The sequence below is a fragment of the Monopterus albus genome, unplaced genomic scaffold (genome assembly GCF_001952655.1).
Source record: "Monopterus albus unplaced genomic scaffold, M_albus_1.0 scaffold3.1, whole genome shotgun sequence".
Lineage (NCBI taxonomy): Eukaryota > Metazoa > Chordata > Actinopteri > Synbranchiformes > Synbranchidae > Monopterus > Monopterus albus.
Genome location: NW_018127883.1, coordinates 3,674,155 through 3,699,828, shown reverse-complemented (window position 1 = coordinate 3,699,828; position 25,674 = coordinate 3,674,155). Strand labels below are relative to the sequence as shown.

Sequence of the window (25,674 nt, the reverse complement as noted above, 5' to 3'; positions counted from 1 at the left end):
ATCACTCCTTTTCCGACACAGAAACCGCGTGGGCTTCAGTTTCACCTCTCCCACACGTTTCATCACTCCCTTTTGGACAAAACGTGTGGGCTTCAGTTTCACCTCCCACATGTTTCATCACTCCTTTTCTGACACAAAATGTGAAACCTGTGGGCTTCAGTTTCACCTCTCACATTTCATCACTCCCTTTTGGACAAAACGTGTGGGCTTCAGTTTCACCTCTCACATGTTTCATCACTCCTTTTCTGACACAGAAACAGCGTGGGCTTCAGTTTCACCTCTCCCACACGTTTCATCACTCCTTTTCTGACACAAAAAGAGTAACCTGTGGGCTTCAGTTTCACCTCTCTCACACATTTCATCATTCCCTTTTGGACAAAACGTGTGGGCTTCAGTTTCACCTCCCACACGCTTCATCACTCCTTTTCCAACACACAAAATGTGAAATGTGTGGGCTTCAGTTTCACCTCTCCCACACGCTTCATAACTCCTTTTCTGACACACAAAACGGGTAACCTGTGGGCTTCAGTTTCACCTCTCCCACATGTTTCATCACTCCTTTTCCAACACAGATACCGTGTTGGCTTCAGTTTCACCTCTCCCACACGCTTCATAACTCCTTTTCTGACACACAAAACGGGTAACCTGTGGGCTTCAGTTTCACCTCTCCCACATGTTTCATCACTCCTTTTCCGACACACAAAACAGGTAACCTGTGGGCTTCATTTTCATCTCTCCCACACGTTTCATCACTCCCTTTCTGATACAGGAAGAGATATTCACCTTTCTACTATCGCCCGTCATTTTGCCTTTTTCTTATTTGCTCCTTTGTGTTGAATATGAACAAACTACTTGTGTCCTCTTCTTCTTGCATGATCCCTCCCTTTCCCCCTCCAAGCCCCCTTCATGCGCCTTATCTCTGTGTGGCCATCCCGCCAGGCACTGGCCAGTAGTTGAACCTGTGACCCCCCATACAGAGAGTGGTGTGTATATGTGTGTAGAGTGAGAGCAGACACCCCAGAGTGTGGTTGGGTGTGGAGGGGCAGCTGCCTGGCCCCTTTGCTGAGCCTACTATGGGGACCATAGCCAGTATTCACATTCAAATTCTACCAGGCAGAAGGAGGAAGGAAGTGATGGAGGGATGGAAGGACATAGGAGCAGGGGTGAGGGGTGGGCCTTGATGCAGTGAGGCCAGAGAGCTTGCAGAGGTGAAAAGTTTAACAAGCCAAGCTGTTCCTCCTGATCGTGGGCTGCCTAATCAGCTTCATGGGTGGCTGGCTAAATCGGCTCTCAGCCCAACAACCCCCTTCCCTGCCACCCTCACAATCCTTTCTCTCTTTTTTCCTTTCCAAGGTACAAGTCATTTATTTTATTGCCACTTTCACCCCAGCTTCTGTTTCCCTCTCTCATGCTCTCACTTTAACTCTCTATTTCTCTGCCTCCTCCTTTTTCTTTCATTTATTCTTACCCTGCTTGTTGCGTAAACCGGGGAGAAAGTGAACAAGGTGGAAAAAGAGAGAGGCGGGGGCTTGGAGACGAGGGAGGGATGGATGAACCGGATGTCTGGGGTCTTTCTCGGCAGGATTAGGAAACAAAGAATGAGGATTGGGTGGATGGAGAGACGAGTAGAGGAAGGGATAGAAGGACAGGCTTGAATAAACAGAGAAGTGGGTCGTGATGTAGGAAATGGGAAGATAGAGGGGAGCAGTGTGGAGAGGGGTGAAGGAAGATACAGCATGTCAGGGAAAGGAGGGAGGGAGGAAGGGGCGAGCCAGGTTGAGGAGGGAGAGAGGAGAGAGAGGAAAAGAGTAAAGGCAGGGAACAGAAAGAAGGAAGCAGGGAGGAGAGTGTGAGTGCATGGACACAGTGGGGATACTGTTTATGCAAGTGAGAGAGATGAGGGATCTACACATGTGCACACACTTTCTTGCGTGCACGCATGTGTTTTCTGAGAAATTAAAATTCATGACTCTCTCTTCACAACCATTTGTGTAATGAGATTAAGATGGCGGGTTAGAAAATAGCACTGGCATTATCAGGCTGCTTGCAGTCCCTCCAGCTGCTTCCCTCTCTATTCCACAACAGTGGGGATAAGAGGATAACGCGCTAGCCCTGTCTGCCGTCCCAGCACATGCCTTACACTCACACACACAGTTCTTAGACACACTACTGCTGCACATCGGGCCTGCCTGCTGTCAGGAGTCCCTCGAGTAAGTTTGTGTCAGAGGGTGAAAGTGTGTGTATGTTTGGAAAACTGCAGAGTAGCGAGCTGGAGATCCAGAGATGGTTTGCAAAGAATTTCTGAAAACACTCCATGCTCTCTCTTTTTCACACAAACGCATGCAAAGAAAAACACGAAGACTGGCGGTATATTCCTAACAAAATCAATTCGGACGTGTGTTGAATCTGGCACAGTGAGGAATGCCAGCGTACTCACAGGTACTGGGTTTGTTTGGCAGCGTCTGTGCCAGTTGGAGGAGCTTGTGAGTCACTACGGGAGCATGAAAAGAGGGAAACTGGCTCAAAATAACACATGTGGAAACTCAACCAAATACACAGTATTATCGCATGGCTGTGTGAAAATTTCAACAAGCTTGGATTTTGGTTAACATACTGCTAATTTGACACTAGCTCCCTTGTCCATGCTAATAATTCCAACCAAATTATATTGGAAAACTAAACAATTCTTTAGTGAAGGTTCTGTCTGATGCATAATAGTAGAGCAGATAAAAAAATTTTAACGTGGTTTTGCATAGGAAACATTTCCTTATTAATATTTATTTCCTGCCATACTGGCCTGTTGAAACCAGTATGTCACAAATATTCAGCTACATTATGCAGAAACTGGAATACAGACTCGCTATTAGATCTGAAGTGTTTTAAACAAATGTGAAATAAAAAATATCTGCAGGCTAAGTTTATTTTTTCATTACTTTCTGATAAACATCACAAATTGTTGAAAAATGTAATAGATTTATGGCAAATTTTAAAATCGATACAAAATTTAAAGTGTATTCAAACACCTTTAAAAAAGACACAATAGAGAGCCAATAAAGTCTGCGTCTGCTTAGACAGACATTTTAACTTAATTCTTAGCATTTAAAAAATACATATAGGCTTTTTCAGTTTCATTTTTTTCCTCAAAACTGATTCACATCCTTTTGGTGGAGATGTCTTTGATTTTTTTAAGCCACAGTGAAAGAAAATCCATAGTGAGTGTTCCACTGTTGGTCCTGATATGCATTATTCTTGTGTTCTGGTCCACCCACTGAAAGTAAATATAGCTGAAGAAAGCTAATCTGAAGTGCAAATGAGTAGCAGCTGCTCATTTGGATACGAGTGTGCGCGTGCACGTGCAGTGATAGTGTATGTTTTGCTGTGATATCATCATGTGGTGTGTGAGTTTGTGTGTAATGTCTAGCCAATATGCTGTCTGAGTGATGTCTGGTCTGTGTGGGATTGTGATATAGCTTGTTTCTTAGCTGTGTGCACAATGTGTGTGTATGTATCTAGAATGGTCAGTCAGGCACATACAAGCACACACACACAAAGCCCACACAGGGGTTGTTCATAGTGTTCATCAGAAGATAAGCAGAGGAGACGTAATCACCTTCAGATGTGAGGGGGCACTTCAACTTGTCCTCATATCCACACACAGCACCCGACCCCAGTGTGTGTGTGTGTGTGTGTGTGTGAGACGGTGTGTGTGGAAGTGTGCATTTCAAAAGGGAGCCTAATTTTCTGATAGTCCCCTCGCATGCCAAATTTAATGGTGACTCTTATTAATTTATTTTCTTTTATCAGTTTAGTCTGAATTTCTCTGTTGAAGACATTCTGCTGTCAAGCAACTCTCATCACTAAAACAGGTCTGAGTGCCAATTGTCTTCTGCAGTTGAGGTGCTAAACCATTCAAATTATTCAGTGACTGTTTTCTGTTGCTTTGAGGCCCAAGCAGTTCTCTCAGCAGTCTTTTTAAACAAAACTGTATTTCTGTTAATCAAAGGCAACGGGAGCATCCGCTTTAATCCCACAGATGCCCATTCTGTCTTTCAGTCCCTCTTCCATTCTTTCTCCCTTTCCCTCCTTTCTTCCATCTCTAAAATTTTTGCATCCTCTTTCAATAATGGGTTCAGCTCTTCCCGTATTGATTCCATGAGCTTTCCCTGTTATAATGTTAATCATGAGTTACGAGGAGGGCATACATTATATATTAGCAGTGAAGAGTTTTTCCTTGTTGTTCTGAATTTCCTTATTTCTTACAAAACCTTTTGTTTGCTAATGAAAATCAGTTGATAGTTACAACATTTTTATAGAGCTAGGTTTTGCACAAACTGGTGACAGACACTGCCAAGATTTGATCGGCCACTGATCAGAAAGGCTCACTGCTGCTTTTTTGACTTTGATTCCGGTCCAGAAACCCTCTCACTGCACTGGTGGTGTGGAGGCCAAATGTGGATTGTGAAAATTTGATTTGGGCCTGTGTCGACTAAGCCCCCCACCCTAAATGTAGTTTGAAAGGATCCAGACTCACTTAGATACAGAATGTATGAGTGACTGTGATCAATTTCGTGAGGGACAAATAGTAAAGAGAGAGAGAGAGGGGAGAGAAGAGTGAGATTTTCCTTGCTGAGGTTCAGGCCACCTTAACAGGCACTTTAATGGCCAGTCTGTCCAATTGTCCTCCCAGTGTTGTTGAACGTGTGTGCACCAATTTAGCCCACTCCTTGCTGTCCTGTTCTTCTGTAGCTGTGTGTGTAATGGAGTTAACAGCTGGACACCACTTCTTTTAACACCATCAACTCATGTGCTTTCTGTCACTCCTTTACTCTTTTTCATTCTGCTTTTCTCTCCTTCCCTTATCTCTCTCACATGGTGCCAAGTTAAGGCAGCTTGTTTGTGCTCCAATTTGTCTCAAAAAGTGTTTCTGTGTATCAAATGACAGGCTAATCTGCAAGTCCATATTAAAGCTGGGAGCAACATTACATGACCTGCATTGTTGCTGGTTTCTTTAATAAGTAGCAATGGATTCTGCACAGTGAACTATGTTTCCCTCAAGTTCAAGGCTTCAGCTGTTTCAACTAGCATTAGAGTAAGGATTGCGAGTTTTGACATAGGACTCGATATTGACATTGATCTCTGAATTCAATTTGAATTCAGTTGCCTTTATTTTTATTTAAACGGGTTTGATTAAATTCATAATGATTCATTAACTTGAGATAAATACCAATGTTGCATATTTTTCTACAGAAACTGAAAGTCTGCTTACTAACTCAGTGTGGCTATCATCTACCCAGCTGTCAACAACATTGCCTTTGAACTAAAGCTGCTTTACACAAAGTAGACATTTTACACATTGGGCAGTTTGAACTGAGCAAGTAACCACTTCATATATGTAACCTTAGGAATAGCTTCATGGCCAGTATGGACAGGAGCAACAATCACAACTCCAGCATTAGGCTGGGACTGAAAAAAAAAAGAAAATTGAATCTATGTTTTAATTTCTACTGAACATTTTGTTGTTACTGTTGCTTTGGTCAACAAATGAAACAACTGCAGGGTGTCATATGCTCCACAGATTGTAGAGCCTCTTGCGATCTGTGATATATGGCCTCTCTATTCTGGGACATGCTTCTTACCTTTAAATGAACATCCCAGACCTGAGCATCATACTGCCGGTGTTCAGACACGCAGAGTCCGGCCTGCTGGGCCAGTTGACAAAACAGTCTCAGAGTTTCACCTCGCAGCGGAGCGAACACCAGCGCCATCCCCTAGATAGAAAACAAGGGGAAGGTGAGGACCTTTGGAGGTAGACTGTGAATATAATGCACCATAAGGGTACTTCACAGATGCAGTACATTCTCAACTCATTTCTCATAACATCTGTCGCTAAGCTCTACACACACACAGACTTAATTGTTCATATTTCTCTCTTTTCTTTGACTTATACCAGTTGCATATTAGATGATAAACCAAAAGCTCTGCTAATCCAATCAGTGCTAGAAATGTGAACACATGTGTAAGTGTGAATCTCTCTACTCATGTATCTGACGTGTTTGAGCGTGTGTCTGTGTATATGAGAAAGAAAGGAAGAAAGTGTTTGTGTGTACATGTGCATCACAGACATTCTGCAGACACTAAGAGGATTACCGGCAGGTTCAAAGTTTCTTTGAAATCCTTCAGCTTTTAGTTTTATTTCATGCTGATCATGTTTTTGTTTTAATTAAATGGAGCAAAGAGAACACTCACACAAACACACGTACCGACACAAGCTAAATGAACACAGAGGCAGTGAAAACAGCAGGATCACTCTCTTTGACAGATGATTTTTCATCTGTAAATCCAGTTGCATTTTTCTCCAAATCTCATTCTTTCTCTAAAAACGCATAATAAGCAAACAAACAGACTAAACTCCCATGGCACTAATGAGCTGATTAAGGGGATTCAGCCCACCGGATGGACCACCTCTGTCAGAAACAACAAATTGGCGCCATTAGATGTGAGAATTAATTGCTTTGTAAATTGTTTAATCAGCTCAGCAAATTATTAAATATTAGGCAAAGCTTGTTGTGGCAGCGACAGTCTGATGGCCGACACTCAAATCATATTAACCCCTGAATTATCTCTGCTGGATTAAAGAGAGGGAGAGACTTAACACACAGATGTACAACAATGGCCAGATGTCATGTTTGTCATTCAACCACAGCAGCTTCTGGATTCAACTGCAACAGAGATGCGTGTTCACTTTGTGAGTGCTGCTGTGAATGTCACAGTCAGAAATGTGGTACCGAGCTGAATGTAATATTAAAAACATTACCTCTGCTATTTTAAATAAAGATTTTAAAGGGTTAGTTCACCCAAACTGTAAAAGGACCTCTAGCGGTATCTACCTAGAGGATTTATGGGGTTTTATGTGCCCAGGTTTTCAGGTATCTGTGACACATTCTGCCTCCACCCCAGTAAGATGGAAAGGAACAGGATATCACTGAAAGTGCTGATTGCATTTAAAATGACATTATCCCAGCAGCGCCATTTCTTTCCAGAGCCCCATTTGGACTGGGTTGCCTACAGAACATGATCGGTTTTCACACGGATTATCCAGAGAGAGTTTATGAAAAGAAAGGTTTCTGCTTAATTGTGTTATTTAAGTTTTTATGCGATTTGGGTGGACTGACTCCTAAAGACTTAGTGATAAGATGAAATCCTCCATACGACGTGTAATTTTCTGGTTCACCATCTATAAAAGACTTCAAACAAGAGTCATGTTGGGATTCTAGATGAAGAGAGTGTCAATCAAATTCCCACACCTTTGTCATTCCCACTCCTGTCCTTTCCTCCTTCCCTTCTATGCCATTTTCACCTCTTTTTCATAAAGAGATATTCTCTATAGCAGTCTGGCCTCTGTACTTAAAACACACCCTCTTCCCTCAGATGAAAAGAAATCTCAACCCTATCTCTTCAAGGCTTTTGCTTTTTCCGCTCATTTGCTTTGGCTGTCACAGCATGGGGTCTTATCGTGAGGCCAAAAGGGAGAAGTTGCCTCGGATTTATGATTAAGGGAAGGCAGGAGAAAGAGAGAGACCGAGATCAGAGTGATGGATTCGAGTTGGTCATAATAACCATTGAAGCATTACATGATATTAATCCTGTCAGACTATTAATGTCTATGGGGTTCTGCGCAGGGCCTAATTTTGATTGAGAAGAGGGGGTGGTGATTTAGAGGAAGAGACAAGAAGAGATACAGTATATACCATAGTCACACACACGGACACACTTACTTTGGGTTGCAGTAATCTCCTTATAGCATCAACCAGGCTGGCTCTGTACTGGTCGAGGAACAAACTGGGAGGGAGAAGGAGAGTCAGGTTAGAATGTATTGTTATGATAGCGGCTCCAGATAAAGCAGCAGGTTATTTATTTTCTTTTGTTTACGAATAAGGGGCGAAACTATTTGCATTCATCAGATGTTCTTCTTTTTTGTTTATGTCAGTTTCCATGTGCATTCACCTCAGCCCAATGTTGAGGCACTGAGAGGAATGCAGAACATCAGAAAATCCAGCGTGGACAGATACCACAGCCTCCAGTGAACACACACACACACACACACACACACTTCTACGGAGACACTTCAAAGCACCTTGAATTAGTGGAATTAATACCTGGAATGTGCACTATGTGGTAATATGTAGATATAAGAACAAAAACAACACAAAAAGAAAAACAATCACATAAAAAAAATTAATTAACTGGTTCCATTATACTGCAATATGTATGATTAACATATTTAACTAATTCAGGTATCATATGGCTAATGTATGATGATATATAAGTCACCACTCTGTAATTTGTAGAACTAATTAATATAAAATCATTAGGTTTTCTGTAATGCACGATGTGAAGAGAACGGCCGGGTTGTATGAACCAGAGAACGAAGCAAAGAGAATGAACGAAACAAAGACACAGAAGAGACTTCTTTCTATTAGAGGAACAGTAATTAACTTAACAAAAAATTGCTCCTTTTTTGAAGTGAATTTTAGAAGCAAAACAACAACAAAGCTTGCAGACACCCCGCACTCTTCTGTCCATTTCACTCTTATGGTAACTATGTTATCAGCTGAGGACAAGGGTGTAGACTTGGTCTCAGCATTGGTAGCTCCCCCTCCTACCCCTTAAGGATGAACCAAAGGTGTTCATTTTAAGATCATTTTTGAGAGGTTAAGTTGACATAAATGTAGGTTTATTACAGGTATAAATACAATATGAAAAGTGACAGTTTGCATGATCAAATACTGCATGTGTTAAGTAATGTCATGACAACTGGACACATACATATGCACACAACATAATTCACTTTTTGAAAACGAGTTGATTTTTACATAAGAGTGAGAGTTTTGCATGAGATGGAGAAATGAGCAACACACACAGACACACACACACACACACACACACACACACAGAGCCCCGACTTCAATCACATTCTAAACAAAGTAACACCTGTTTCTATATCCACAATGACAAATTTCAATCCATTATGCAAGTAAGTAGTGCAGTGTGTGTGTGTGTGTGTACACCTATTATCATAGATGAGAGTGGAGTAATTTGACTAAAATGGAACAATACAGTGCAGATTTGACATAATCCTGCACACCCATTTAGTGGGCCAGTGGAGTGACAATCACAGCCTCTGACCTTTAATTCAAAATCCTCTGATCCCAGGGAGAGGTGCACGTCATACCAGCTCCTCTCTGTATTTCTGGACATACCTGCACAAATATGTTTTTGCAGTCTAATCAATATTAATTAAAAAAAAAACAAAAAAACTTAACAGTGTCATTTGTGTAGTCGGGATATAGGAGTAGGAAATGTAAAAAAAAAAAAAACCTTACAACTACAAACTCTTACCAAACTCAGGATGTATGTATGTTTATTGTTCTTCTAAGGTTAGACAGAGCTGCCAAGTTTATTTGACTGGAAAGGTGAGAGGTGTGTGTGTTTGGTTTATTTTGCCACAGATATCAATTCATGGGAAAAGTAAGTGGTAATGAAAACAAGGAAGTGAGCTAGTTGGGTGGAGGTAACAGCTGAAACAGACACACACACTGAGGGCAGGGGAAGGACAGAGTGTCATTTGGAGGGCAACAGTTAAATGAGGTGCTAATAAAATTTTGTCTACCACCTATAGACTATACAAAAATACTTATTTCCATTCAACTGCTATCATTTCGCCGCCTGGCATCAGCATTATGGAAACGAGTGCTTTGTGGTTTGAGTTTCTCTTGCTGGCGAATAAAATGTAAACAATATAAAATGATGTCGGACTTTGCCTGCTAAAAGGATGTCTCACAGTCTGTTACACTGTTTGCCTGGGATGTTTTATGATGTCAGGCTAACATTTATGGACTCTCAAATTGAGTGGCCCCTCTGCTCAGATCACCTCTGGTGCCCCCAGACTGCCAGAGGCCTATTGTCTCACACTGACTCCTCCCACCCAGGACATCCCCACCAACTCCAGTCAAAACTGACTGGAGGTCAAAGGGCACAAAACTGGTGTGTGTGTGTGAGCATGGCTGCTATTTTTGCCTGTTACACGTATGTGAACATACAGGATGTTGTCAGGTCTGGAGGGCGAGACCGTGGAAACATATGACATCATGTGGCCTTAGTTTCCCAAGAGGAAATTTAAGGGTTAAGATGCAAGGACGTATTTTTATATACACTATGAAATTAATTTGTGTATGACCTAACTATTTATTTCAGGTTTTGTGACACAAAGTGTAGTGATATTACTTTTATTATTCATATGTTATTTCTTACTACCTTTGATCTCATTTTCTTTTTTATTTTACATTTATTGTGGTTCACCTTTTTAAAAAAAAATCTTCCTTGCATTAGTCTCAAACCTCTGTGTTGTTATCAGGTTGTCAGTCATGTGTAAACTGTGCTAACTTGGACTAAAGATGTTTTATAAATAAGGTTTGATTGATTCATTGACTGTGGTATTATATATTGTATATTGTAGCTGGGGAGAACAAAAATATATATAAATATATAATGTAGTCCAGTAAAACACCACCTTTAACTGTGACCTCAATAAATAAACATAAGATTGAATGTATACTTTTATGACAATTTCACCAAACACTGAAACAGGTTGAGCTTCAAAAACACAAATTTTAAGATGGAAGTGTTGCACTGAACTGCATACAGTACAACTGTACAGGTGTCCCTAATAAAGTGGCTGGTGAGTGTAGCATGAAAGTAGAAAACACACACAAGTTCCCTCTCTCTCTCTCTCTCTCTCTCTCACACACACACACACACACACACACACACACACACACACACAGATTTATCTCAGTGCCCACACATGGATGGCTTTTGGGGAAAAGAAACAAGCCAACATCCCAGCCAAGGATTCTCTGCCACCTGCCTGCCCACTGCAGGAATCTCTCTCTCTGTCTGTCACACACACAAACACTCTGCTATTCCTGCACTACTGTGTCTTTCTCTCTGTGCAGTCACTTAGATATTGACTGTTACTGTTTATACTTTTGAAAAACCAAGATCTTAGAGAAGGATTTTGGAGCCAGCACACAGATTATGTTATTTGTGATACATATGTCTTTCTGCTCAGCTTGACGGCTAAACAGGGTTAAATGCTGGAGTAAAGTTTTCAAACTGTATATACCCCGCTCTCAGCTTTTGCCTTCAAACAGAAGCTTTACTGTCCCACAGAGAGTGAACAGCTACATGTTTGCCTGATGTAATACATGTTTGTAGTATTTCTTCTCCTCCGTTTCTTTATGGCAACAAAAAATAACATGTTTACTGACAGAGGACAGAACATAGAAGACAAGACAACAGACGCACCCTGAACCACCAGCACCAGAACAAGATGAGGCCACCGCTGCGGAGCTCCAGAGCAGATCAACAGAGAGAGGGCGGCCAGGACAGCAGGGCAGTAGCATCATTGTTTCATGGTTAAGTTAAATATTTCCTCTGATTTATGATTTATTATCATTTATCATCCATTTTGATTGCTGAAACTGGAATTATGCAGCTCAGGGTCAGCTCAGACCCAATACATGGTATAGTATTTCTTCTGCACTCTGATTAAATGTTGTGTTTTTGTTACAGTATGCGTGTTAAACAGGATATGACTTGGGACACAGGACAAGTGCCAGAAATAATTCTGACAACAAAATGAAGTCCAATCAAATCTCCCCAATTAAGGAGATTAACAACCGGTGGGCACAAGCTGGCATGTCCGTTCTCAGTGTGACCTGGAGATTTCAAGTTCCTACATCACAATTTTGTGACATAACTGCAGCAATCAACAGCTATTGTGACTGATTGGCAGTACTGTGTACTTAACTATGATTCAGATGTTGAATTATATTTTCCCAGTTGTGACATCACACAGAGAGGCTGTTCAAGTGGTGCAATTTCATCATGTTAAAAAGTTGGTGAAGCAGTGAGCGGTTCTAGATTCATACTTTAACAGCACTTACTGTAAATAACATCTCTAGCTGCAAAATCCACTCCAAGACTCAACAGTTCTTTTTTGCATAATACTCCCTCTTCAAGCATAGGTGGGATATCCAAAGTTAGCACATAATGGACTACTGATACATAATGTTACACTAAACTTGTCCTTGCTGTGCTCCCCTCCTTTCTTCTGCCCTTCTCTCTTCTCAGCGGTGGTTCCATTGCTACCAGTGGGAGCTATACTTAATCAAAGTGGAAGCCATGTTGTTGACCTTTTCACAGGTGATCATCACAATGATGTGCCTGTTAATCGGTCAGCCATCACTCTTCAGCCATCACCACTGCAATTATCACACAATCACTCACTCACATACACACAGAAAAGATGGCACCACAGAATAAACATCTGGGAGCCCCCCACACACACACACACACACAGACCCATGAGTCTAGCATGTATCTCTGCTGAGACAACGGGGAAATCTGAAGAACCTGTGATATCAAAAATTCACATGCAATTTACTCTGTTCTCACACTATCTGCTGCTATCTATTATGCACATGCATGCATATACACTAGTCCACTGTAAATATCCTCTATTAGCTGTCTGCTCTTTTTCTCTCTCCGGCTGCTGTACCTGACTATTACCTGTAATGACCGTGACATTACAATAATGATAACGGTGTTTGCTAATGCTGCACTTAGCACACATGCACACATTCGTGCAGATAGATACACACACACTGTACACACACTGGTTTTGTTCAGTGTATGTGATTCTGGAAAATAATCAAGTACTTTGGCTTTGAGCAACAACAATTCTATGTGTGTGCGTGCAGATGCGGTGGAAGATAAAAGGACATGAATGCCATTTGTTCAAGATCTCAAATAACTTAAGAGAAGTACTATGGCTGGCCCACTGTTCCATGACTAGTTCTAACAAAGAGGGACCACCTTGCCTATCTTCCAGTCCTTAGGCACTGTACTGAACCTCGCTGGGTAGGTGAACCATTACAATCCAACATTGGCTTCCACCAGAAGACTGAGTAAGACTTCCTGAGTCTCCTGATCTCAGAAGAGTTTGTCAGCATGTTCCTTTTATCAGCTAACCTTTTATCATCTAACCAGTCTATCACCAGTCAAGATCAGCAGGACTCCTCTCCTCCCAAAAACCTCTGGGCAAGTCCCTGTTTCTCCCCTTAAGAGTCTGCTGGAGGTTTGCCTGAACCTTGTTGAGGCCAAATAAAATTCCTGCCCATGTTCTGCATGAAATCCTTCCACAACCATATAAGCTGCACACATTCTGACACCCATCTCCTGACACCTGAGTCCCAAGTTTTTCTTTAAACGTTGATAACTTGTATCTTCCAAACATCTTCTAATCCCCTTGAATGTCAAATTTCATCTAAATAACAGCAACAGCACTCTGTATACTACAGTACAGTTCAGCAGCTACCAAAATGATGATACAGTTGAATCAATTCCTCTCTGAAACAGCTTCAACAAAAATGGAACAGTTTCACCGTCATGAAAGAAGGATTTACTGCCAGACATTAGTTTTAGCTAGGTGTACCTGATAAACTGCCAAAAGCTTTTATATTATATTATATATTGTATCACATTTCAGAGGAGCACTGTCTTTCACAACATTTCATCTCACACAATACAACTGAATGATGCAAAGATGTAATTCTTAATTGGCCACAAGATCCAAATTTCAATGGCCGATAGACTAATTGTTGTGTTTATGTTGCTCTATCTGCCCATTTCCAGCTCCATTTCTACTCCCTTCATCTGCCCTCAACTCTTTCTTCATCTTACTATGTCTCCTTCCTTGTCAAGGCGCAATTATTTGCAATTTGCCTAAGTCATCCATTTGCTGGGACACCAAGCATGAAAACGAGGCAATTTGGTGTAAAATGGACACAGACGGGCATCTGAGCATATGTGTATGTGTGTGTGTGAATGTATGTTTGTGTGTGGACAAGGCAGAGGAAGCTCCAGGCGCCGGTGGGGGGGCCATGCAAAAGTGAAAATTAATGCCATGAAGGCACACACAGAAATACTGTAAATCTATGTGTGTGTGTGTGTGTGTGTACCTACCAGTCTGCACACATGACAATGTCAAAGTGACCCTCTAGTGCTGAAATGTCCGACTCGCAGTCCCACCTCACCGCCCTGTAACACACACATAAAACAGAGGCCAACGTTTAGTACCGACATAGCTGGTCATACAAGGAAGCCAGCGTGCGCTGCAAGCAACACCAGCTTGTCCGTCTTTTGTCCTTCACCACTTCTTTTCCATCTTTCCAACCCTTTGAGCTTCTTGCTCCCTGACACCTCTCTCTCTGACCCCCACTGTTTTTCTGCTTCACTGAAGACTTGGAGAAAGCATCAGGGAGGGAAGACATGTCATCTGTGATGTAAAGAGTGGGAGCTTCTGACATGACACTTGACATTTATACCATGTGAATACACACACCCAGACACACACACAGAAAGGCCACCTACAGTACGTACATGGTGCCATTCAACATCCACGCTGTGCTCGCTCTCCCTCTTTCTTGCTTTATTGGCATGGCCATTTCCAAAGCAGGTTGAAGAAAATAAAAAACGAATCATTTGCACATTTCTACACAACATACACTAAAATGTAAAATATATACATGGATGACAAATTCACAGAAAATCTGAACAAATGAGTGTAAATAAAAATGCAGGGGTCACTGACCAATCTGAAGATTATTTTTCATTAGTTTTCATTCACAGAAAGTCAAAAATTGGTTTAAAAAACATTTTGGCTTTCCCGAGTCAGTGGTGGTGTCTTCAAATGTCGTTTTGTCCAACCAAAACATCCAAAGATACTCAGTTTATTATCCACAACATGTATTACATACAACAAATAAAAGCATCAATTCCTCACATTAAAGAAGGCAGAACCAGAAAATGTTGGTGATTTTTGCTTTCTATCAGTGAACTCACTAATAGTTGCAGATCTAGCTTACTGAATAGCGTAATGGGTATAAAAACATGTGTTGGACATGATGAGGAAATACAGTATGTTTTGGAATGATGATATTTCCTCCCTCCAGCAGAAGAGCACTGAAGCTGTTGTAGAGATGTTCACTAAAATGTCAATGTTGTTCACGTTATGCACATTTTTCCTTTAATTTGTCGCCCATCTGTATGTATGACAGGATGAGTGACCATAGTGAGAACCAGGTAGTCGGAGAAGTGAGATAAAATAAAAAAGAGGAGGCAGACTTTGAAGAACCTGCGTTCTTCTGCTGGTTTTCCCTCAAGCTCTGACATATTTTGACACTTCTACGGCAGCGTCCATGTCATCCAAAAGGAGTGAGATTTTAGCTCAGCAATCTGGTGGAGAGTGAGACATGTTCTTGCTATTTGAGCATGACATGTTGCTCTGTCTCTATCTTGAGAGCAGAAGTGACACACACTGTTGTCTTCAGGTTGCCAGGTTTGTTGGTGTCCACCACAAACAAACCTCTCTATATTCACTCTATATTTCATGAATGTCTTTCTCAGACAATCTGCCACTTGATCTTGACTGTTCAATGCTAAATACAACACTGAAGTTTCTAGTTTTTGTATCAGATACCACTGTTTGATGAGTCTTTCTTTTCCTTTGGCTGTAACTTGGCTGTTCCAGATGGTGTAAGAGCTCTGCTAACACTGCGTACTGTTCCTCCATCATTTTTTCCACTCCATTTTCCCTCTTTCTATCTCTCAGGCCGTCAGGCAGATTAGGGGATTATTAATTAGGCATTATTAACACTCAGTAAACAAAACATTAGGCCCCGCTAGAAACACAATCTCGATTCACAGCAGGGGGTCCCAACACGCGCTCACACATACGAATGGATGTGCACACACCATCACGCAACATGCCCCTCCCTCTCCCTCCCCTTGTCCAATCGCTTTGTGCCCTTCGCCCTCTCTTGTGGTGCAGCGATGACAGCAGGCATAATCTGAAAAGAAAACAATCAAAGTAATGTAGCCTAATTATACGTTTACTTTTTTCACTCCATCTTCCACTTGTGTTAATATGCACAGTCAGGATGAATGTAGAGAGGGAGAGAGAGAAAAAGAAGAGTAGGGAAGCAAAACAGCCAGTCAATGGCAAAATAGCTTTTTAGAGGCAGGGACAACAATTAACAATTAATGTTTTCGCCCGTTCTAGCATATGGGGTGTGGATATGTGTGTTGCGGAAAGTTCTCTCAATAGTTTCTGGATGAAGACTCCCTATCAAAGGGAATCATTTGCTTGGATGACACAAGAACCCACAAACACATTTGAAGAATGTAATCATGCTAAAAATCAGACTTAATTTGAAATTAGCGATTCATGGGATTCACACAAAAGGTTCACACAATACAGTGGTATAAAGAGTTGACAAAGGCACAAACTGAACAAACCAATTTCCTGTTTGCCAGGTGTAAATGTCTGTGAGTAATCAAATATTGTTCAGGACCTGCTATTGAATAGGTTTAGGTATCCAAGACATTTTTGTATTTGTCCAAAGGTCACCTCAAGTTGGTGAAAGTTGAAAAATAGGTGTACAGAACAGTACGTGTCTATAAATCACCACAGTCTTCCTCAGTATTTTACTCTTGAGCTGCACAATTGGGGAAACATTTCTCTTATGTATCGCTTCATATGCACTTTATTCTCATGTAGCTTTTATATTTGTTGGTGTCTTCAGTGAGACTGGTTGCATCTCCCAGGAGGTTATGTGTTACTTGATTAAAACAGAATAGTTAGTTGTGCTGCATCAGTGTTGAGCATGACCAGAACTAGACAGGCATTCTTTGGGTAACATTCTCATTGGGGCAACCTAAACTAAAAATATATGCACTGAAGGCATATATTTTTAGTTTTTTTTTTTGTGCAGTGAGACATCATGCATCTTTCCATAAAGAGCTGTGAAGATGTTCTCACCTGGCAGACACATGTGTTGTCCCAAACCTTCCAGCTTGCCTGTTTCTCTTGATGAGTCCTCGTACATCTGACATGCCACAGTCAAGGGTTCATCATAGACACACGAACTACATTCTCAACTACACGAACACACACATTGCTATATTCCATCCATCCATCCATCCATTATCTATACTGCTTACTCTTGAATAAGGTCACAGGGAGGCTGAAGACAATCCCAGCTGACATTCGACGAGAGGCGGGATACACCCTGGCCAGGTTGCCAGTCTATCACAAACAATGTTATAATATATAACATAAATACATAAAATATTTTTTTGTTTGCATACGGTCATTGCGGCAAAGGACATTTGTACTAGATAAAGCAAAATGCAGAGAAGTCATCATTAAAAATGCATGTGCTGAATCCTTGCAGTTAGTCCTCTAGTGGATGTAAATTAAAGCCACCATGTGCAGAATTTAGCACCAGTGGAGGTATCAAAACAGACAGCATGACAAAGAATGGGGTCTGCGAAAACTGGTTGACAAAGAGGTTACACCAGTTTTCTACAAATAAAACCTTTTGCCATCAGAAGTAATTCAATACATTTTGAAAAGGTAAATTTATTGCCAAATATCAAAAACTCTTTGGGTGAACCATGGCATATTGGAAACGTATGACTCGTAGAACGGAGGAAAGAACCCTGGTCATCTGCCACCCACACTTAACTTTACTAACCAGAGGATTCAAACTGCTGACTGCCCCACTGAAAGAACAATGGTCTGGTTTTCGGTGTGTCAAAGCTACATCAAGACAGAGGGTCTTACGTATAGTCTGTGTAAAACACATATGCTAGACAACTTTGAAGAGAAAGCATGAGTGAGCAGAGATGATCTCCAGGGATAGAGAGCCCGCCTGCAGAAGCAGATCACAGCAACCTGTAGCTGGATCAATGGGAAGGCTTTTAACCACAGAGATACAAATTTACACTGTCGCTCTCACACACGCACACACTGAAACACACATGCAGATGAATGCACACAAAGGCATGGCGATTGATGTCAAGTTGTCTATTAATACACTGGCTTGTAGAGTTGCAAAGCAATTCAATTAGGATTTCCTTGTCTTTAAAGCCTGAAAAGAGCTGAGACAAATCCAATCAACAAAGACAGAGCAAGAGAGAGTGAGATAGAGAGAGCAGGAACACACGCTAAGTTGATAGATGGGACTGATAGCTAGAGAGACAATCCAAAATCAAAGAGGCCTCCCAGACACAAAAGCACAGTAATATGTAGGTTAGCACACATTTAAATGCAAGTGCAAGAACAGGTACACACACACACACACACACACGCTGGACACAGGTGCATCATTGTTGTTATGCATAGAGTTGACAGGGTGAAGAGCAGAGCAGCTTACTGTAATCCCATGATCAGCAACACTGGGGGAGAAGTTGGCACATGCACAAACATGAGTTGAAAACACACACATCAAAATAGGGGAAGAGTGAGCAAGAGATTTGAGCGTTGAACATTAAAATGGAGGAATATTTGCTCCCGTCACTCGAAGTAGACAAGTAGCAGCCAACGACATGCATCAATCATTCTTAATGGAACATTTCAATTGATTTTCAACATGAGTATTCAAGGTCACGGCAACGGAGCCACTGCTCTGTGGTGTGTGTTTGTGTGTGTTTCTGCACTATAAATGAGATCAACAACTTATAGGAAAAGGGGAAATCTATTCTGTATTTAACTAAATGCTATCTAGTCACAATTTATTTTTCTAAATTATCTATTTCACTGTAAAAAAAACAAAAAATAGACCTATCACAACCTACTCTCTCGTTCTATTGTGACAGTTGCTGCACAATAAAGTCTAATGAGACGGTGGTCATTAGCACAAGGCAAGATCAACAGCCTCCTCAGTGAGAGGAAATGTCACGCTGAGCCAAGAACAAATTATCTGTCCTTCTCAACTCTCCCTCTCACTGTCTGTGTGTGTGCGATCCATTCTCTCTACGTGTTTGTACTGCGAAACAAAGCGGTCGGTCAGTGGTGTATTGTTGGTGTGGCCAAGTGTGTGTGTGTGTGTGTGTTTTACAGCCTCCATAATGTTATTGTTTGGTCCTATTGTGATCGGTAAAGGAGCACAGTAGCCAGCTGAAACAGAGATATTATAAGCAAGGCTAAATTTGGAAGTCCCATATCAGTCAAAAGGAAAGGAATGCGTTTTTATATTCCCTGCTTCTGTGAACCAACCATGTCAGTGTCTTTTTTCTTGTCTGTATAAAAGTTAAAAAAAGAAAGGATGGGAGAAAAAGGGCAGAAATAAGTGAAGATGGAAAGAAGAGAGAGGGAAACAAGGGGCTACAAAAGAGATCAGACAGGGAGAAGTGTAAAATAAGAGAAGGATGGTCTACAAGCCGACAGAGTTGATCAATAGCCCACTCAAAGAACAAATGTCGGCAAAAAGAAAAAAAAAACTCACCTAAAGATTTGTCCGAAAAACTTAATTATAGGCCTAATACCTAACCACACACACACACACACACACACACACACACACACACACACACACACAAACACTTTAAACAAACCTTGATTGTTCATCAAGCCCTAGCCCTTGCCTTAGCATTAGATGAAGTCTCAAACAAAATCTGACAGGATGGCAATTACTGAGCTCTTAACTTGGCGTTGTAGGCAGCTAGGATTGGTAGATGCCATGCTGAGCACTAGTGCTGGGAATTTGTCACTGTGGGTGCCCCATCTGCTGCTTTTGCCAGAAAATAAAGGAGGTGGAGGGCCATTCATCCTTCACTCCAGCACAATAGTTTTAGGGATGAAACACAAAAGTTACAGCACATGTCTGCTTTCAGTTTATGACACAGTCTCAACAAGTCATGGTAAGGTTGCAGTTGGGCCACTGGAAAAATAGATTGCATAAGAAATTAGTCTTGCCCGCATAACGTGGAAGAGATTAACACTGAAATGTTAACTGAAAATTGTATCATCTTACAATAATTTTATTATTTTTATCTTGAAGTATAATAAATTATTTAACCCTGTGTATATTTAAAAACCAAACGGTTGGATAGATGACTGTGTGGGTCCTGGTTCTCCGGTTTTCTAATTAAAACTACAGTATATACAGTATTAATCCACTCTGCTCCGTCCAGCTCTCCCTCTCCCTTCTCTACTATGCTTTATTACAATCTGCACAAAACCTACTGATAAAGCTGAAATAACTGAAAACCTCTGATTGGTTAGAGAGGTCAGTCCCGCCCAAAACCTTTAAGAAGCTAACATCTCTGCACTGCTGCCTGTGCTGTTCAATGAGTCCGGGTCACAAGAGGCTTCAACAACACCTCTCCACATTACGTTTTGAGGCAGATTTCTACAACCAAAATATATGGGAAAAATACATACTCTCGCTTTAAAGTGAATTAACAAGGTTTTAAAAGAACCCATGAGCACTACAACTTTCTCAGTTTTGACGCGAGTGGCATCGCAAGCAAAACGGACTCACATGGTAAGGAATGGCACAAGGATTATTTGTGGAAATTGTTTCAGTGGCTGATCAGAGAGTGCATGAACTCAAACTCTATGAATGGTGTCCTAAAAGAAAAAGATGGAGGTGGAAGTGAGTTGATATGGGGCTGATGACAGGGGAGATGACACAGGCACTACGAGCATAAGTTTGTATACTCAAATACTGAATGAGAGACGCTTGACAGAAGGTATATGTAAACACATATGTTTTGAAACCCACATAGAAAAGACAGACACATTGGGGGCGGCTGTGGCTCAGGAGGTAGAGCGGGTCGTTTCCTAACCGGAGGTTTAGCGGTTCGATTCCCGGCTTGTCCAGTCAACATGTCGAAGTGTCCTTGAGCAAGACACTGTACCCCCAGTTGCTCCCAGTTATGTCACCGGTGTGTGAATGTGTGTGTGTGTTTGGGAGTGTGAATGGCCAAATAGTGTGAAAGCGCTATACAAGTATAAGACCATTTACCATCACAGAAACAAATCCTGATAAATGCATATAAATAAATGCTGAGCGAGAGGGGATGATGAAAGGATACTCTGAATGGACTTCTCGTTCCCATCTGATAGCAGAACTTCCTTCACGTCAGCACAAATGGCAACCTGAGAAACAGGAAAGAGACAGAGGAATGAAACAACACAGAACAAAAGAACAAAACCAAAAGCACCCTTGAATGGTGCAAACATCTGAACAAACACACACACACACACACACAATAATGACATAACCATATCTACAAAGCTTCACTCTTGGCAGCCCAGCCCACCCCATCCTCTCTCTCCAATGCTCCCTCTCCTCTGTGCCGTTTCCCTCTCTATCTTCACCCCATTTTTATGTCTGCATTATTTTAATCATTCAATCAAATCAGTCAATACTTTTATCATTGTGGCTAGCGGTGGGGGCTGCTATCTTGCTATCACTCTGTTCAGTAATTGCATTGTGACAGGGGATGATGGCAAGCGCAGAGCCTTTTCATTTGAAGCTGGGTGTTTATCGGGCCGAGACATCACTCCGTTTGCTGCTGTCACTCTGCACTCAGCTTGCTGGGCCTGCCTGATGCCCTTCATATAACTTTGCGGTACAGACTATGAGAGATGAAGAGAAAGGGGGGAGAGGGAGGGAGACAGGAGAATGGATAGAAAGCTTTGTGTCTCTGTGCGAGGGTGATATAGATAGAGAGGTGTGTGTTTTACTATAACCTCATCTTTTCACATTCTCTTTTCTTTACAGCTGCTTTTTTTATATCAGCAAGTGTGTGTCAGGCTGTCAGTTTCTGTTAAGGAGTGTGTGTGTGTGTGTGTGTGTGTGCGTATACACATGGTGAATATAAGTGCAAGCATCTATTGTGTTGGCATGCGCACAAATCCTGTACGGCCGATTCGATGTAATCTTGACTCATCTGGCATATAGAAAATACATGATGTAGTATACCCGGTCTACGGAAATTTCTGAAACAAACAGAACACACATGCACAGACACACACACAGGCACACAAATGTTGAGGCACTGCGGGGTGAGTCAGGGGGTCACTGAGTGCTGTGCGTTCTGCCAGCTGCTCAAAAGGAGGAAGGACCTCCAGGCTGAACCGGAGCATCCAGCTGAACGATCAGAAGCCCAACCTTGCAACCCATTAGCTACACCCCATGACCCACCACTATACACACGTGAAGTCAGGTTATTTAAAATGCTCACAAAGATTGAAATCTAAACAAAGGTTATCAAAGTGTCAGATGGTGCACTGCTGTCAAGTTAGTAATTTGATACAATATCAAACCCAAATCATACATTTGAGATGTTTTAGCAGTAAAAAGCAGTAACAGTGTGTCACTGTCCAAAACTACTTTTGGGCATCTGAGAATTTCTCTACATTCTAGTAAAGAACAAAGAACAAATAATTGATAAAAGCAAGAAAGGCTACCTTCCCCACTGGTGAAGAAAGAGCTAACAGGTCAGCTATTAAACACACAACATGCTGGTATCAGTAACTTGTGCAGCCTATCACTGTGCATCTGTCAGGTGGAGTATTATGCAACACAAGAAGCAGCACATTTACAGTGGTTGGTTATGTGCACACTGGGTATGCTTCCCTGACGCATCCCCGATAGCTCATTGGTTAGAACAAACATCATATTCACAGACAAAAATATTTATACAGTAGGTGCTTTGTTACAGACGATCATATTTTGAACTGGTAAAATGGTATGAAACAAAGAGTTGGGTCATCAAATTTAAAGATGGGAATAATTTGAAACAATTTCTAACAGTCTGATAGAGAGACAGGTAAAATGGGAAAAAAAGAAATCTAAGCATTTGCCTTCATGAGCTTAATAATAAGTGCATATAGTTTCTAAGTGTAGCTGTAGGATGGAGCCATAGAGAAGTGAAGGGGTCATCAAGCTTAAGCCAAGTTATTAACAGAAATGCACAAATGATTGAAGATCACTGCATTTTTTTTTCAGCTTCACTTATTACAATGCCATGAAGCTTGACATGAATACAGGTAGGCAAGTCAGCCTTATTTACTGTATATAACACTTCATACACAAAGTGCTTCACATAAGCAAAGAGAAACAGCAGTAAAACCAATACGCATTAAAAATGAGATTAAAATAAAGATTCAACATACAGACAAAATAAAAAGTCAGAAACTCAGCTGTAGAGAAATTACAGTGCAGTAAAACGTTGTAGCCTGCCCTGAAAGCAACACAGAAAACAAACACGCAGCAGAAAGTCGAAGGTATTCAGTAATTACATAGTTAATCATTATCATTTCAGATAAACCTGCAGATTCAGGTTTATTGTCATTTCCATGCAGGTGCATAGAGGGGAAAAAAGAAGTCAAATGAAACAAATGTTTCTCATAGGCCTGCAGTGCAACATGGAACAGACATTATGATGAATGCAAAGTAATAAATGGATGCAAAAATAAAATATTCATAGATAAAAGGCATAAACAATAAATATCTGAGCCATATAAAGTCCAGCTTTTCCAACATGATTGATTAGTGAGTGTAGTCTTTAGCCTAGCCCAGATTTCCACGTCATCTCACACTTTTTTTGTGCGTGCTTTTCCTGAATGTTCCTAGAGTCTGAGCTGCAGTGATGGGGTTTGTAAAGTTCAGCAAATCTACACTCTACAACTAATATTTAGGCACAGGAGTTTTGTTACGTTAAATTTAAACTAAATGATTGTGCAAGAGGAAAAGTTAAGCATGTGTGAGGACATTTCACTCCAAACCAAAACTGTCAACCTCAAGGGAGGGATGAAATGCAACTGCTAAAGGATTAATGAACTGTTCACATGGACAACAGAGAAAGAAATCTGAATGTGGTGTCAGTGACAGATGAAGAGGAGAGGAGGAGAAGGAGAGGTGTGAAGGAAGGATTCTATCTCAAGCCACCAATGTCAAAACATGGTGTATTGACTGCCAAGGGATAAAACTAGGCTTTTACACACACACACACACACACACACACACACTCACACAACACAGAATGGCATCTATCAGATCGATGGGACACCGACGCCTGCTATGTGAAGGGGCCCTTAAGACCCTGGCTAATAAACCCTATGGCTGACAGACTGTGGTATATCTGAGAGTGTCAGTGTGTGAGCAACATGTCAATGCAATACAACTTTTAAGACCCTAGCTCATCATATAGCGAGGTGTCAATACTCAGGTGGTCTCTTGATTGTGTGTGTGTGTGTGTGTGTGTGTGTGCTGATAAAAATAATGAAAGCATATAAACTCAAAAATAATCCCTTCAAGTCCTAAAAATTTGCCTCACATCACATCTGAACATTTACAATCATTTTTAAATTCAAAACTATAAGATAGTTTGGAAAAAGGCTTCAATCACATTATATCAAATAAGTGTTTTAGCTAATTCTTTTGATAGTCTGGTTTGTAAGCACTGAGTCTACCAAAATGTCGCCTAAAGTTCCTAGCTGACTGTTTTCTTTTAAGACATTTAACAGCACTAATCAGAGCAGTTCTTCCATGTATAATAAAACTCGGCTAACCATGTTACTATGGAGAAAGCTGCCTTTACAAGATGAGCTTTGTTGACTCTGTACTGCTTAATTTCCCACAAGAGAGGTACACATATTCTTGCCATATTAACAAATAAAGCACTTGTGTGACAAATATAATGTAAAAAGAAAATGCAATTTAAAGCTATTTGAATATACGTGAACTTTATTAGTGTAATAAATTAAATGTGTGGATGTGGCACAAGGAGACACAGTAAGCAGGCACAGACACCGTCTCCCACCAAGGAGTGTCCACCGAGGACATGAACCTTCTCAGGGCAATGGAATCCAGATCCAGAGTAATGATGGTAAAGGTTTGTGTCTGTTTATTCTTAACTAGCGCTACTGTCATCAGAATGCACTGTATATGAAACTTTAATATACTTTTATTTCAAAACACATTGATTTGACTGAGTCACACTGGTAGAAACATGTACTTAACACAACTAATGGTGTTTAGATTTGACTAATTTAGGAGTCCTCTACATTAGCCCTAACTTTGACTTTAATTGTAGTAATAATATACTTTGTAATTGACTCTTACAATAAGAACCTGAGAGACACACATCTGGGATTCATGGGAGAAACTCAGCCAGTAAGGAGTTAGCCTTACATATGAGTAAGATGTTCTGTGGCCATGACCTGAGATCCTTAACACTGAAGAGTAGACATGTGAAATACTGTAAATGTAATGTGGGCTTGCTTACACTGTTAAAAGTACACAAATAGGTGCACACGCAGGTGCACAAGAAGTGAGTGAGAATGTATATGAATTGGTTTGGATACTTTGCACCTATTGATTGGTGATGGTCATTTTCATTAGGAAAGCTGAGCCACTTCACACTGCAAACCTGTCTGTGTGTGTGTGTGTGTGTGTGTGTGTGTGTGCCACTTACCATGAGCCCAGCAACACAAGTCATGCCTCCTCCAAGCTCACACACTGAACCCCTGAGAGACAGAGGAAGAGAGAGATAAGTAGGAGTGAGATTCACCTTGCTGAGCCAAACCTAACAGTTTAGCACTAACACACGCAAACATGCACACAGTACAGTAAAGGCACACAGATGTACACACACGCACACTAACACAGCAGGGTAAGAAATATCAATTCAACCATCAACCTGAAAGCTGAAGACTGAACACTGAGACGCACAAGCTCAGTCAGCAGG

General features: G+C 41.2%; 1 protein-coding gene across 3 annotated transcripts in view; it reads right to left on the bottom strand.

The window, feature by feature from the left end:
* Positions 1-25,674, bottom strand: part of camkmt (calmodulin-lysine N-methyltransferase) — a 104,055-nt gene that overhangs the window by 16,192 nt on the left and 62,189 nt on the right. For all 3 annotated transcript variants that reach the window (XM_020601527.1, XM_020601522.1, XM_020601534.1), the window contains exons 6-11: positions 25,402-25,453; positions 21,010-21,073; positions 16,946-17,012; positions 14,089-14,163; positions 7,776-7,839; positions 5,637-5,768 (exon numbers count right to left, since the gene is read on the bottom strand). In XM_020601527.1, coding sequence (XP_020457183.1) covers positions 5,637-5,768; positions 7,776-7,839; positions 14,089-14,163; positions 16,946-17,012; positions 21,010-21,073; positions 25,402-25,453 — 454 coding nt within the window. The remainder of the gene's footprint in view (positions 1-5,636; positions 5,769-7,775; positions 7,840-14,088; positions 14,164-16,945; positions 17,013-21,009; positions 21,074-25,401; positions 25,454-25,674) is intronic.